The sequence below is a fragment of the Gobius niger genome (genome assembly GCF_951799975.1).
Source record: "Gobius niger genome assembly, chromosome: 4".
In the NCBI taxonomy this organism is placed as follows: Eukaryota; Metazoa; Chordata; class Actinopteri; order Gobiiformes; family Gobiidae; genus Gobius; species Gobius niger.
The window spans coordinates 1768318-1783727 of NC_136855.1; the positions used below are offsets into that span (position 1 = coordinate 1768318).

The 15410-nt window shown below is 47.0% G+C and overlaps 1 protein-coding gene across 3 annotated transcripts in view; it reads left to right on the plus strand.

Moving 5' to 3' along the window:
• tle3b (TLE family member 3, transcriptional corepressor b) overlaps window positions 1–15410 on the plus strand; it is an 85897-nt gene that overhangs the window by 42078 nt on the left and 28409 nt on the right. For all 3 annotated transcript variants that reach the window (XM_079555105.1, XM_079555107.1, XM_079555106.1), the window contains 3 exons: window positions 7280–7484; window positions 8187–8203; window positions 11486–11608. In XM_079555105.1, the coding sequence (XP_079411231.1) occupies window positions 7280–7484; window positions 8187–8203; window positions 11486–11608 (345 nt within the window). The remainder of the gene's footprint in view (window positions 1–7279; window positions 7485–8186; window positions 8204–11485; window positions 11609–15410) is intronic.

Below are 15410 nucleotides of genomic sequence, written 5' to 3' on the forward strand. Positions count from 1 at the left end.
TGGAGCGGGTCACACTGTTTTTAATGCAGGCTAGCTGATACCATAGACATGCACTAGCCTTGCACTAGCCTAGCGCCACGAAACTCTTCAAACATAAGAACTGCATGAATTACAAAAAAAAATATCTCCATAAATCAGCAACACTCTGGATAACGAGGACATGAGGCCCTATGTCAAACATCCTGAAATATCCCTTTAACAGAGTGCATATTCTCCACTTCGGCTTTACCTGGAGAGCCACAGTGCAACCATTCATTTGAAAGCTTAGGCCTACAAAAGTTATTTTTTTGGTCACAGTTTGTGTCATGTTTTTGTCGTTTTTTTGTCATGTTTTTGTTGCTTTTTCATAGTTTTTTCTCATTGCTTTATTGTTGCTCTTCATGACCTGTTTTGTTGTTTGGTCTAAATGCACAGTGACTCCTCGCGGTTTGACTACGCACTCTTCCAAAACATTCAAGATGGCGGTGCGGCGACCGATACACTGTTTTCTTCTGCTTTTTTAAATAATTTGGAAAACATTAAATCCCTAAGACCGGAGCAAGAAGCAGCGTTGGAAGCGTTCCTTGTTTTTGAAAAAGCTTCCTGCCGCTTGTTACTGCGGCGGTTTTTGGTTGATGCCGTCTGTCAGTCACGCCCATCGGGGAATGGTCGAGATCGTGCTGCTCCCAGACTCCATGTCTCTGAAATATCTCTGAAAAAGCCGGTCGTTTGGCAGGACAGGCAAAGCTCAGGATCTGGTAATCGACAGTGAGTGAAAAGTCGTGATGTGACTGGATCAAGTTCAAAACATTAGTGAGACGTAACGACTTCCTCCTGTTCCTTAAAAGGGCACAAAGGCGGGAAGCCCTGCACTCGAGGAGTGGGCGGAGCCTCCACAGAGCTCCAGAGCTTGATTGACAGGCTCTGGAGCCAGTCAATGCACTGGAAATACTTCCACATTTTGAAGAAGAAGAAGATCTTTATTTATATAGCGCCTTTCACAGACATATAGTCACAAAGCGCTTTACATGAGACAATTGTACATTCACTCCACACTCGGTGGTGGTAAACTACGTTTGTAGCTTCAGTTTCCCCTGGGGGAGACTGTCAGAGGCGCTTTTGCGACTACACACGTCTGCGCCAACGGACCCTCTGACCATCGCCATACATTCACTCACACACAGCATTCATCCTGGCCTATTGTGCATGTTTTTAGTGGTAGGGGAAACCGGAGTACCCGGAGGAAACCTACGCAGACACGGGGAGAACATGCAAACTCCACACAGAAAGGCCCGTCCAGGTGGGAATCGAACCCGGACCTTCTAGCTGTGAAGCGAGAGCACTAACCGCTGCGCTACCGTGCCGCCCATTTTGGGCTCATAACAGATTATGTTCAGCATCTAAAATGTCAGTGATCATGCGGACAGAGATGCAGAAAGTCTTTGGCGAGCGACTGTTGGAGTTCCCTGATCTATAGAAATAACATGCTACGTTAAAACAAATGTTAACTCTGCCTAGTTTTATTTTAACAAAATCACAGCAATATAGTGCAACATGTAAATAACACCTGTATCTGCAGCATCTACAGTGACTTTACTTCATTCATTTGTTGAAGATCACTTTGAAAATGTCAGTTCAGCATAAATTCTTTTATACGTCCATTTTTAACATGTACCTTTGTTGAAAGTTGATGCTACAACGCTCTGTGACCGATAAGCACCAGGACAGTGTTTCCAAAAGGAGTGAAACAGCGCCCCCAATTTGACGCTGGTGGCCAGAAAGTGTACTGCATCCACATTTACCATTGAGAATGAATGGAAGAGAGTTAGTATTACCCTTACCCAGCGCAAAAGTAGGTCACTCTCTGCCGGACCAACGGAATTGTGGCCCGCGGGCCCCACTTTGAGCACCCCTGCACTAGCCTTTAGCTCGCAAGCTAAAAGCTCCGCCCTCCTGAGCGCTGCCGTTTCCTTTGCTGCAGGATTCACACTGAACATGATGGTTTTAACACACAACTGTCCATCAGTAACTCGATCCTGAGCTTCTCTTCATGTGTTTCTGCTCATTTTGAACATCAATGATGCGGGACAGGAAGTCCAGCTCTGACCTGACTGACCAGGAAGAGCTCACGTCAGGACATCGAGTGTACGGCCCATTATTGTTGCTTTTCTGGCATGTTTGTGTCGCTCCTTTGTTGCTTGTGTTGTCACTTATTTGTTGCGTTTTCATCCTCGTTAACGCAGTTAGATTTGGGTAAAGCCAAACTGGAGGAAATGTGCTCGGTTGCGCGATATAATAAGATGAGGACATTATTTAACCGTGGCTTGTGTTGCGATCCGTTAGCGCTGCCGTTTCCTCCGCCTCGCTCGCCGTAAACCGTCTCCGTCCTCTTTATCGCGGGCGCGGCGAGCCTGTCTGCGTTCGCCGGAGTGTAATGCCGTGATGAGCGTCTTATTAAGCCTTCGCGCCGCCAGCTGGTTAGCACCGCCGCCGCCGCCGCCGCCGCTGCTGCTGTTGACGCTTGTTCCACCTTGACAGCGGCGTTCTGCGGGGAGCCAGCTTCGCCTAGTTAACTTTAATTGCCTTTTTCCTGCGGAGGCTGCGGCGGCGTTTACTCACAATGAAAACAGATAAGACTGAAAGGAAGCCGGCTCCTTATCCATGAATATTGGATTGGAAGCAATTTATTTTCTGCACGTTCCTTTTTTTTTCTTCCGCTGCTGTAGCATTCCTCGCTCCTCCGCCCGGGCGTTAATGAGGCTGCTTGATAATGATCCCGGCACACTTCCCCTTGTTCGGCGCACTCAGCGGGGACGGCTCTGCGCTCACTTCTTCATTCTCTCGTTATGTCCTCCGTCCTGAGCCTGTGCCGGTTTCTTCTTTTATTTGCTCCACAAATATAGTGTAAAGTTAATTCAATCCGAGTGTAATTAATGTCTTTTCCAAAACAAAAGCCTCGGATCATGCACTTGTTAGCAGAACTACAGGCTTCCTCAAAGATATGAAGGAGCGAGCGGGATCTCAGTGATTTCCTGGTGGGCGTGATTGACAGACGGCATCGACCAATCAGAGAAGCCCCTGATATGACGCAGGAACAAGCAGCAGGAAGTCTTTTCAGAAAACGTTCATGTCTGCAGTTTCTTAACGCAGACGAAAGAGCAGAAGAAAACAGCGTATCAGCTCCTGCCTCTCGGATCAGGAAATGATTGGCTGCGAGTCGCTGCCTGGACGCTTCTTCTTTTGAACAGAAAGGAGAAGTGTCTGGCTGACCAGGCAATAATATACACTTATAGATATATATCTGATTTCTGCCTGGAAAGACTAGGAAAACACTGCAGCAATTCGGGCGTTCTGCTCTCCCAAAATTTCATCCGATGGGCTTCCGGTTCTGTCCACCGTAGCGTGTTAGTTCGCTCTCCTTACTTCCTCTTCTAAAAAAGGAATACAATTCTGTAGCTGATGTTTTGTGACTGTTCCGACTCCCTATGTGGGGCTCGTACCTAACCGCCCCCCCTCCTGCCTTCACTCTGCCCCGCTGTACAGCCTCCCGCCCGGCTCGGAGCCTCGAAGGCCTCGAATAGCTCACCGCTGCCCCCGGTGTCTGTGAGCCGTCCCTGCGAGACTACAGTAAAAAGCACTGACAGCCTCTGATTATCTCTCTGCCCAAAACAACTTTATCATGTCTGTGTTTTCAGCGCGAGAACATCAGCCATGTTAAATCAGTCCGTAGGCGGGCCGCTAACCGCTAACCCGGAGCTAACTAGCTCCTTAGCAGCGCAACAAGTATTATGCAATAATAACGTCAATACAGCTGTAACTATATAAAGCAGCCTTTGAGATGATCACACACTGAGCCTTGTGGTTTATTGTGGACTTTTTAAGCTAACGGGGCTAACCTGGAATAACCATCGTCCACTGGCACAAATAATAATCCTTTATTCAGACATATGGGCTGGATATGTGCCTCTTAACTCCCATCTGAACGGATCCCATTTTCTCCAGTTTGGCTTTACCCTAATCAAAGAGCTCCTTGGGAAAAAAGCACCAAAACAGCCACAAAAAAATGTGACAAAAAGTGACAAAAATTAAACATTAATGTGACAAGAATTCAACAAAAATGTAACAAAAATGTGACAAAAATGTGACAAAAAATTGACAAAAAGTCAACAATAAAAAAAAACATAAAAAAGGTGACGCAACAACGCGAGGAAAAAGATCAGTTTTGTGGGTCTTAGCTTTCAAATGAGGTGTTACACAGGCGTTTAGCCAAAGAGGACAGCATGCATTCGGTTTAGGCGGGTGGTAAGAGGTTAAATACTGAGGAGATCCTGGCGTAGACCATGGGTATAGCTATAGTTAAAGATCCAGAGGACATGGCAGTAACAAAGAGGGACTAGTTAGAACTTAAACGAGAGCTCCTTCCTGACGCTTCAAAACACATTTAAAGTCACTCGCCCCTGACGTCTCAATCAATGGTTTTGTTTAGCCCAACATCACACAGGAGTCGCCTCACAGGGCTGCACAAACCATTAAGGCAATGAAACGGAACAGAAAAGTCTCCATCGCGTCCGGTCTGAATGCAGTATGCAGCAACAGGAAGTGCCCTACGCAGCAAACGGAGTCATTGTTGATCACAGCGCCGCTCAGTGGATGAACGTTTGGGAGAGCAGAACGCCCGAAGTGAAACAGTCGTTGATGGGACAGTTCAAAACCTCCTGAATAACAAACGGTCCATTTGACTAAAGTCTTGGTTATTTGTTTCCGAGCGCTGATCCTGTCCTGACCCACCGTTTGAGAAGCAAACTTTTCAAATCTGATTTAATGCCCTGGTCTCGCAGCCTGTATTGCGGTTTTGTGTATGTGTGTGTGTGTGTGTGTGTGTATGTGTGTACGTGTGCGTGTCTGGGCCAGTGCGGCGGTAACCAGATTAGTTCCTGTTTGGAGAGCCGGTTGATGGATGTGCTAAGTGTTATTTAACCTTGTTTTGGAGCACTTGCTTCCCTCGGCTCTGAGTGGCCATTTAACTGCTGTCTGTCGGCCCGCCGCCCCGGCTGCTCTGGCTGCCCCGCCCGCCCCGGCCGCTCCGCACACACTCCGCTCTGTCCTCTCAGGAAGTGAGCGTCTGTGTGTGCGCCGGCCCTGAAGGCCTGTGTGCTGCTTTACTCTGCTTCAAACGCTTAAGGCGACGGTTTTCAGAAACTTCCTATTGGACCGTGTGGAGTAATGACTGCTTCCTGTTCACGTTTTTATATAAATTAGAAATACAATATGATTAAAACATTTAAGAAAGTTAAATAAGGGTACCATAGGGTAAAACAGGGCTAGCTCTCCATAGGGTAAAACAGAGCTAACTCTCCATAGAGCAAAACAGAGCTAACTCTCCATAGAGTAAAACAGAGCTAACTCTCCATAGAGTAAAACAGGGCTAACTCTTCATAGAGTTAAACAGAGCTAACTCTCCATAGAGCAAAACAGAGCTAACTCTCCATAGAGTAAAACAGAGCTAACTCTCCATAGAGTAAAACAGAGCTAACTCTCCATAGAGTAAAACAGGGCTAACTCTTCATAGAGTTAAACAGAGCTAACTCTCCATAGAGTAAAACAGAGCTAACTCTCCATAGAGCAAAACAGAGCTAACTCTTCATAGAGCAAAACAGAGCTAACTCTCCATAGAGTAAAACAGAGCTAACTCTCCATAGAGTAAAACAGAGCTAACTCTCCATAGAGTAAAACAGGGCTAACTCTTCATAGAGTTAAACAGAGCTAACTCTCCATAGAGTAAAACAGAGCTAGCTCTCCATAGAGTAAAACAGGGCTAACTCTTCATAGAGTTAAACAGGGCTAACTCTCCATAGAGTTAAACAGAGCTAACTCTCCATAGAGTAAAACAGGGCTAACTCTCCATAGAGTAAAACAGAGCTAGCTCTACATAGAGTAAAACAGAGCTAGCTCTCCATAGAGTAAAACAGGGCTAGCTCTCCATAGAGTAAAACAGAGCTAACTCTCCATAGAGTAAAACAGAGCTAACTCTCCATAGAGTAAAACAGGGCTAACTCTCCATAAAGTAAAACAGCAAAAGGAAATGGCCTTGGAGAGTTTGCTTTATGTTGTTCTATTGAGCACTATTTTAAAAGTCTTCTGCTCTTCACTGCTGCCTTTCATGAGCTCACACTGAGGGTATGACGGTGAGGTCACCAGTCTGGACACAGAAGCCTCATGAGTGTCAAAGTTGAAATAGTTGTATTTGTTTTGACACTCTTTGACAGAAAGTCTCTCACAGACCGGGCCTGTGATGGCGGCGGGCGCGGCCGTTTGCTTTGGCCATGTCCAAAAGTGAAAAGCCTGATTCACACCGGCCGACACGACTGCGGCCGTTTGAGGCGCTGTCATAATAAACACGAGTGACAGCGAGAACAGGCGTGTTTTCACCCGGCTGACGGGCGGCGCGAGGCGACGTGAGGCGACGTGAGGCGGCGTGAGGCGACGTGAGGCGACGTGAGGCGGCGTGAGGCGGCGTGAGGCGACGTGAGGGGACAAAAAATAGGTCAACAACAAAAGGCTATGAAAAAGTAACAAACGCTTCAAAAATGTGACTTTTGTAGGTCTTAGCTTTCAAATGAGGCATTACACTGACTCTCCAGTTGGGAAGCTTTTATATTCAGGTAAAGCCGAACTGGAGAAAATGTACTCGGTTCAGGCAGGAGGGGGGTAAGAGGTTAAAGCTGCTGACAGGAAGTGACATAGATTGAGGTAAAGTTCTGTAGCAGACTAATTTAACTTAACACGGTCGTCACTTCAACAGTTTAAGATTGTTTGCCTCTATCTCTGTCACTTCCTGTCAGTGTCCAATGAGGAAGTGAAACTATAAACACAACATGGTCAAACCAAAGAAAGCTGTGTATGTTGGGGAACACCTGGGAACACCAGGAAGCCTGGGGCAAAGGTAGTGTGTGAGTGAGTGAGTGGTCGGAGGGGCCGATGCTGCAGACTGGTTGCCTCTCTTCCGTCAGTCTACCCCAGGGCAGCTGTGGCTACAATAGTAGCTTACCACCACCGAGTATGGAGTGAATGAATAATGCATGTAAAGCGTCTTTGAGTGTCCAGAAAAGCGCTATATTAGACTAATGCATTATTATTATTATTATTATAACGTGCACTTTAATGCAAATGATAATAATAACATTTAAATCAGTAACTCGTGAGGCTGAACTGACCTTCGACAGACCCCGGGCTCCCGTCCTCCTGTCCCTGAAGCCTTTCCCAGCCGACCCACTTGTCCTCGTCTCTTGTGTGTTTGCAGCAGCAGCAGCTCCAGGCGCAGCACCTGTCCCACGCGGCCCACGGCCCCCCAGTGCAGCTGCCCCCTCACCCGTCCGGCCTGCAGCCCCCGGGCCTGCCCCCTGTGAGCGGGGCGGGCTCCGGGCTCCTGGCCCTGGGCGCCCTGGGCAGTCAGGCCCACCTGCCCGTGAAGGACGAGAAGAACCACCACGACCTGGAGCACAGAGGTGAGCGCGGGAGCAGAGCGCCGGGACGTTAGCGTTAGCATGCTCCTGCTAAAGGAACCACAGAGAGGAGAACCACATGCTAACTGTTGTTAGCATGTGGTTCTCCTGCTAAAGGAACCACAGAGTCAGCAGGAGGACCACATGCTAACTGTTGTTAGCATGTGGTTCTCCTGCTAAAGGAACCACAGAGAGGAGAACCACATGCTAACTGTTATTAGCATGTGGTTCTCCTGCTAAAGGAACCACAGAGAGGAGAACCACATGCTATCTGTTGTTAGCATGTGGTTCTCCTGCTAAAGAAACCACAGGGTCAGCAGGAGGACCACATGCTAACTGTTGTTAGCATGTGGTCCTCCTGCTAAAGGAACCACAGAGAGGAGAACCACATGCTAACTGTTGTTAGCATGTGGTCCTCCTGCTAAAGGAACCACAGAGTCAGCAGGAGAACCACATGCTAACTGTTATTAGCATGTGGTTCTCCTGCTAAAGGAACCACAGAGAGGAGAACCACATGCTAACTGTTATTAGCATGTGGTTCTCCTGCTAAAGGAAGCACAGAGTCAGCAGGAGAACGGTTTGCTTTAATAGTCTGACTTTTGTTCTTGTTGCTGACAGATTCACTCACAGCTGTATTAACTTTGTTTTCTGCTTGTCTCTTTGGCCGCTCATCGTTCCACTCGCCGCTGACCCTTCCTCTGAAAGAACGCGAGTCCAGCACGGTACGTTCGTTCTCCCTGTTCACACTCACCCGTCTCCCTCTTCCACACTCACTTTCCCTCTCTCTCCCCCTCACCATCTCCTCATTTCCTTTCCCTCTCCCTTCACTCGCTTACTCTCTTTGTCCTTTTTTCTCCCCCTTTCTTTCCCTCTCCCTTCACTCTCTCCTCCTCTCTTGTTCCTCATCCCTCCACCCCCCCTCCCCTCCCCTGATTCGGTGTACCTTACGCCTCCCCCGCTCCGGCGCTCCCTCCCCCGTCTCGAACACTCCGGGTTTTGTCCTGGACTGAGAGGGAATAATGAAGTGAGTGGCGTCTAATCCAGGTGGAGAGTGGCCTGGGCCGCGGCGCGAGGATTAGAGCCTCAAACCCTCCTCTGATTTCAGCACAATTAAAAAGGACTTTGACTTTCATCCCTCTCTTCGTCTGCGCGTTTACTCAAGGACTCGCACTCGGGTCCATTACCGAAGGAGCCGCGTACTTCAGGTTCTTCACAGGTGAACTTTCACCCGGGAACCGAAAAGTACATGTTTAATAACGGCACTGATGTTGATTACAATGAGGTTGTGATTCCAGCGGACATTTTCTCCACATCAGTAGCTCCTATGGACGTCAAACCTTTGTAATATCTAACTCCTGCCTGATTGGAGTTTTGAATTTCCAATAACAAGCTGCTCTTTGGATTTCTACAGATTTCAAACTAAACAAGATCCAAATATCCCGTCTGAAAAAGTCTTTGTAACTAATATGTCAACAAACCCTGGCTCTCTCTCTCTCTCTCTCTCTCCAGTGTTAGGGTTGTTTTTAGAACGTAACCCAGACGGCATCTCGTCATAGAAGGGGGCGTGGCTTCTCCGAGGGGGAAAATAGAATCTTTTGGCAAGAACTTTTTATAGAAAAAATATAAACTTATTTATCACATAAAAATCTAGTCAAGTCTTGACTTTATTTATGTTTTTTCAATCTGCTGTGAAAAAACATATAGATGTTTTTTCACAGCAGATTGTTCAGTAAAAGCGAAAAAACAGCAGTGAAAACTAATGCTAGCTAGAGTTAGCATTAGCCCGATGCTAACATGTAGCATCGTGTTAGCATTCTCCGTTATTTATGTATTTATGGGCTGTTGAACCACTTTGCTCCTCTCCATGTCTTTGTTTCTTTATTCAGTAGAAATTTTATTCATATTTCAGCGTTTGTTAAAGTTGTTTTTGAATAATTACAGAAGGTTTAGACTTTTCTCCAAATTGTTTCCCCCTTAACTGTTGACCATACATGACAACATGACCATATATGGGCGAATCCAGAGATGCCACCTGTAGATACAGACGGCATATCTGGAATTGCCCATATATGGTCATTTTTGAAAACAGTTAAGGGGGAAATTTTTTTGAAAAAATCTAAACTTTCTCTAATTATTCAAAAACTACTGTAACAAACGCTGAATTATGAATAAAGTTTCTACTAACTAAAGATACAAAGACATGGAGAGGAGCAAAGTGGTTCAACAGCCCATAAATGCATAAATAACGGAGAGCCCGATGCTACATGTTAGCATCGGGCTAATGCTAACGGTTAGCTAGCGCTAGCTACGACTGCCGTTTTTTCACTTCTACTGAACAATCTGCTGTGAGAAAATATCCACATGGACCCGATTTACACTTGACTTTATTTATGTGATAAATAAGTTCATATTCCACCAGAAAATGGCTAAAAAGAGTAAAAAATTGTGTTTCTCTAAAGATTCTATTTCCCCCCTCGGCGAAGCCACGCCCCCTTCTATGACGAGATGCCGTCTGTATCTATAAGCGAGGGACCACTGTAATCCAAATATGGTCATTTCCTTTGTGGAGTCAGACTGGAGACACGATGCTGGTCAGTCCAGACACTGACTGGTTTTCATACTCATCATCATCATAATGTGTCCTTTTATTGTAGACAGCCTAAAGGCCCAGTCATAACATGCAAGTTTCTTCAGTTATGTTTAAGACGTTTCCAAAGTTCTAATGAAGTATGAAAGTGTGATATTAATGCGTCGTTCTCTCAAATGGAAATGAAAAGTGGTTGACATGAAGAAGCGTGAGGCGTTTCCAGAGGATTTAATAAGAAAAGGAGCCGAGACTCTGAGCTCATTAAATCATCATTTGTGCCGCTGTTCGGACAGAGAAGAGACTTTTTCTGTGCATTTCACTCTGTCGTTGTTTCCTGCTTCACGTTTGGGAGGTTTAGTCGAGTCTTTCTGCTCCGGGTCCAGGCGGGGGTTTAGAGGTTAGAACACCAGAGCTGCGGCGTCCGGCGAGAGGGCGAGGCCATTATCCGTCTGACCGCTCGCTCTGCGCTGACCGTCCTCTTTAGTTTTACAGAAGCGCATCTTCTCGTGAGCACTCGATTCAGGAAGGGGACGAGACCAGAGCTGCAACGTCCAGAGGTTTTTTATTCACGTGAACAGTTTTACTCGTTCGCCGGCCCTTTCCTCCTCCACCTCCTCCACCTCCTCCACCTCCTCCACCACCTCCTCCTCCTCCTCCACCTCCTCCACCTCCTCCTCCACCTCCCCTTCTCTGCACCCAGACCCATCTGTTCTTCCTCTTTTCTCTTTTCTGTTCCGCTGAATCCTGGTGAACTCCAGTCTGGAGCAATATGTCGCCTGCAAGATGATGCTGAAAATGCAAATGAAGTTTTTCTCCGATCTCAAGAAATGCAGGGAAAAAAATAAAATAAAAATAAGGAAAAAGGGGAGTACATAGGGCAAATATTAGTGGAGGAAAAATGTACAAAAAATAATGAATTTTGGGGGGGAAAAAAAAAATTGTTAAAAAAAATAAAGTAATAAATGTAAAACAAATGCAAAAAAAAATATTGAAAACATTGGCAAAAAGTATGTTTATATAAAGACAAAAAATATAAGGAAAAAAAGGTTAAAAAAAAATAATAATTGTAAAAACGAAAAATTGTAAAAAATAAAATAAAAAAATAAAATAAAATTAGGAAACATTTAAAAAAAAAAAATGGGAAAAAAAATATTGTAAAAACGAAAAAAATAAAATAAAATGAGGCACGGGGAATAAATTGACTATAAATGTTGTGAAAAATTGCGCTAAATGGGGATAACATTATTTATACAAAATGAGCAAAAATGAGGGAAACAAAATGGGAAAATGGTCTCAACGTATAAAGCGCTTTTCTACCTTTATCAGACCCAAAGCGCTTTACAGTGAGGAACGCTTTCACTCTCTCCTGAGAACATTGGCCTTGTCTCACGATGAACCTCCTCTTTCTGTTTTGCAGAATAACTCGGTCTCGCCGTCGGACAGTCTACGAGCGGCGAGCGAGAAGCACCGTGGCTCATCGGACTACAGCCTGGAGACCAAGAAACGCAAGGTGGACGACAAGGACAGCATGAGCCGATATGTGAGTGACCGAGGTTCATCTGAGGCACATGAGGTTCTTCTGAGGGCACATGAGGTTCTTCTGAGGCACATGAGGTTCATCTGAGACACATGAGGTTCATCTGAGGCACAGGAGGTTCATCTGAGGCACAGGAGGTTCAACTGAGGGCACAGGAGGTTCATCTGAGGCACAGGAGGTTCAACTGAGGGCACAGGAGGTTCATCTGAGGACACATGAGGTTCATCTGAGACACATGAGGTTCATCTGAGGGCACATGAGGTTCATCTGAGGCACATGAGGTTCATCTGAGGACACATGAGGTTCAACTGAGACACATGAGGTTCATCTGAGGGCACATGAGGTTCATCTGAGGCACATGAGGTTCATCTGAGGCACATGAAGTCCATCTGAGGGCACATGAGGTCCATCTGAGACACATGAGGTCCATCTGAGGCACATGAGGTTCATCTGAGGCACATGAGGTTCATCTGAGGCACATGAGGTTCATCTGAGGGCACAGGAGGTTCATCTGAGGCACATGGGGTTCTTCTGAGGCACATGAGGTTCAACTGAGGGCACATGAGGTTCATCTGAGGCACAGGAGGTTCTTCTGAGACACATGAGGTTCATCTGAGGCACAGGAGGTTCATCTGAGGCACAGGAGGTTCTTCTGAGGCACATGAGGTTCATCTGAGGCACAGGAGGTTCATCTGAGGGCACAGGAGGTTCATCTGAGGCACATGGGGTTCTTCTGAGGCACATGAGGTTCAACTGAGGGCACAGGAGGTTCAACTGAGGCACATGAGGTTCTTCTGAGGCACATGAGGTTCATCTGAGGCACATGAGGTCCATCTGAGGGCACATGAGGTTCATCTGAGGCACATGAGGTTCATCTGAGGCACATGAGGTTCATCTGAGGCACATGAGGTTCAACTGAGGCACATGAGGTTCTTCTGAGGCACATGAGGTTCATCTGAGGCACATGAGGTTCAACTGAGGCACATGAGGTTCATCTGAGGCACATGAGGTTCATCTGAGGCACATGAGGTTCATCTGAGGCACATGAGGTTCATCTGAGGGCACATGAGGTTCATCTGAGGCACATGAGGTTCATCTGAGGACACATGAGGTTCATCTGAGGCACATGAGGTTCATCTGAGGCACATGAGGTTCATCTGAGGCACATGAGGTTCATCTGAGGCACATGAGGTTCATCTGAGGGCACATGAGGTTCTTCTGAGGCACATGAGGTTCTTCTGAGGCACATGAGGTTCTTCTGAGGCACATGAGGTTCATCTGAGACACATGAGGTTCATCTGAGACACATGAGGTTCATCTGAGGACACATGAGGTTCATCTGAGGCACATGAGGTTCATCTGAGGCACATGAGGTTCAACTGAGGGCACATGAGGTTCATCTGAGGCACATGAGGTTCATCTGAGACACATGAGGTTCAACTGAGACACATGAGGTTCATCTGAGGCACATGAGGTCCATCTGAGGGCACATGAGGTTCATCTGAGGCACATGAGGTTCATCTGAGGCACATGAGGTTCATCTGAGGCACATGAGGTTCAACTGAGGCACATGAGGTTCTTCTGAGGCACATGAGGTTCTTCTGAGGCACATGAGGTTCATCTGAGGCACATGAGGTTCAACTGAGGCACATGAGGTTCTTCTGAGGCACATGAGGTTCATCTGAGGCACATGAGGTTCAACTGAGGCACATGAGGTTCATCTGAGGCACATGAGGTTCATCTGAGGCACATGAGGTTCATCTGAGGCACATGAGGTTCATCTGAGGCACATGAGGTTCATCTGAGGCACATGAGGTTCTTCTGAGGCACATGAGGTTCTTCTGAGGCACATGAGGTTCTTCTGAGGCACATGAGGTTCATCTGAGACACATGAGGTTCATCTGAGACACATGAGGTTCATCTGAGGACACATGAGGTTCATCTGAGGCACATGAGGTTCATCTGAGGCACATGAGGTTCAACTGAGGGCACATGAGGTTCATCTGAGGCACATGAGGTTCTTCTGAGGCACATGAGGTTCTTCTGAGGCACATGAGGTTCTTCTGAGGCACATGAGGTTCATCTGAGGGCACATGAGGTTCATCTGAGGCACATGAGGTTCATCTGAGACACATGAGGTTCAACTGAGACACATGAGGTTCATCTGAGACACATGAGGTTCTTCTGAGGCACATGAGGTTCATCTGAGGGCACATGAGGTTCATCTGAGGCACATGAGGTTCATCTGAGGCACATGAGGTTCATCTGAGGCACATGAGGTTGATCTGAGACACATGAGGTTCTTCTGAGGCACATGAAGTTCATCTGAGGCACATGAGGTTCAACTGAGACACATGAGGTTCATCTGAGGCACATGAGGTTCATCTGAGGGCACATGAGGTTCATCTGAGGGCACATGAGGTTCAACTGAGACACATGAGGTTGATCTGAGACACATGAGGTTCTTCTGAGGCACATGAGGTTCATCTGAGGCACATGAGGTTCATCTGAGACACATGAGGTTCATCTGAGGGCACATGAGGTTCAACTGAGACACATGAGGTTCTTCTGAGGCACATGAGGTTCTTCTGAGGCACATGAGGTTCATCTGAGGGCACATGAGGTTCATCTGAGGCACATGAGGTTCATCTGAGGACACATGAGGTTCAACTGAGACACATGAGGTTCATCTGAGGGCACATGAGGTTCATCTGAGGCACATGAGGTTCATCTGAGGCACATGAAGTCCATCTGAGGGCACATGAGGTCCATCTGAGACACATGAGGTCCATCTGAGGCACATGAGGTTCATCTGAGGCACATGAGGTTCATCTGAGGCACATGAGGTTCATCTGAGGGCACAGGAGGTTCATCTGAGGCACATGGGGTTCTTCTGAGGCACATGAGGTTCAACTGAGGGCACATGAGGTTCATCTGAGGCACAGGAGGTTCTTCTGAGACACATGAGGTTCATCTGAGGCACAGGAGGTTCATCTGAGGCACAGGAGGTTCTTCTGAGGCACATGAGGTTCATCTGAGGCACAGGAGGTTCATCTGAGGGCACAGGAGGTTCATCTGAGGCACATGGGGTTCTTCTGAGGCACATGAGGTTCAACTGAGGGCACAGGAGGTTCAACTGAGGCACATGAGGTTCTTCTGAGGCACATGAGGTTCATCTGAGGGCACAGGAGGTTCAACTGAGGCACATGAGGTTCTTCTGAGGCACATGAGGTTCATCTGAGGGCACATGAGGTTCTTCTGAGGCACATGAGGTTCTTCTGAGGCACATGAGGTTCTTCTGAGGCACATGAGGTTCATCTGAGACACATGAGGTTCATCTGAGACACATGAGGTTCATCTGAGGACACATGAGGTTCATCTGAGGCACATGAGGTTCATCTGAGGCACATGAGGTTCAACTGAGGGCACATGAGGTTCATCTGAGGCACATGAGGTTCATCTGAGACACATGAGGTTCAACTGAGACACATGAGGTTCATCTAAGGGCACATGAGGTTCTTCTGAGGCACATGAGGTTCTTCTGAGGCACATGAGGTCCATCTGAGGGCACATGAGGTTCATCTGAGACACATGAGGTTCATCTGAGGCACATGAGGTTCATCTGAGGCACATGAGGTTCTTCTGAGACACATGAGGTTCAACTGAGGCACATGAGGTTCTTCTGAGGCACATGAGGTTCATCTGAGGGCACATGAGGTTCATCTGAGGCACATGAGGTTCTTCTGAGGCACATGAGGTTCATCTGAGGGCACATGAGGTTCATCTGAGGCACATGAGGTTCATC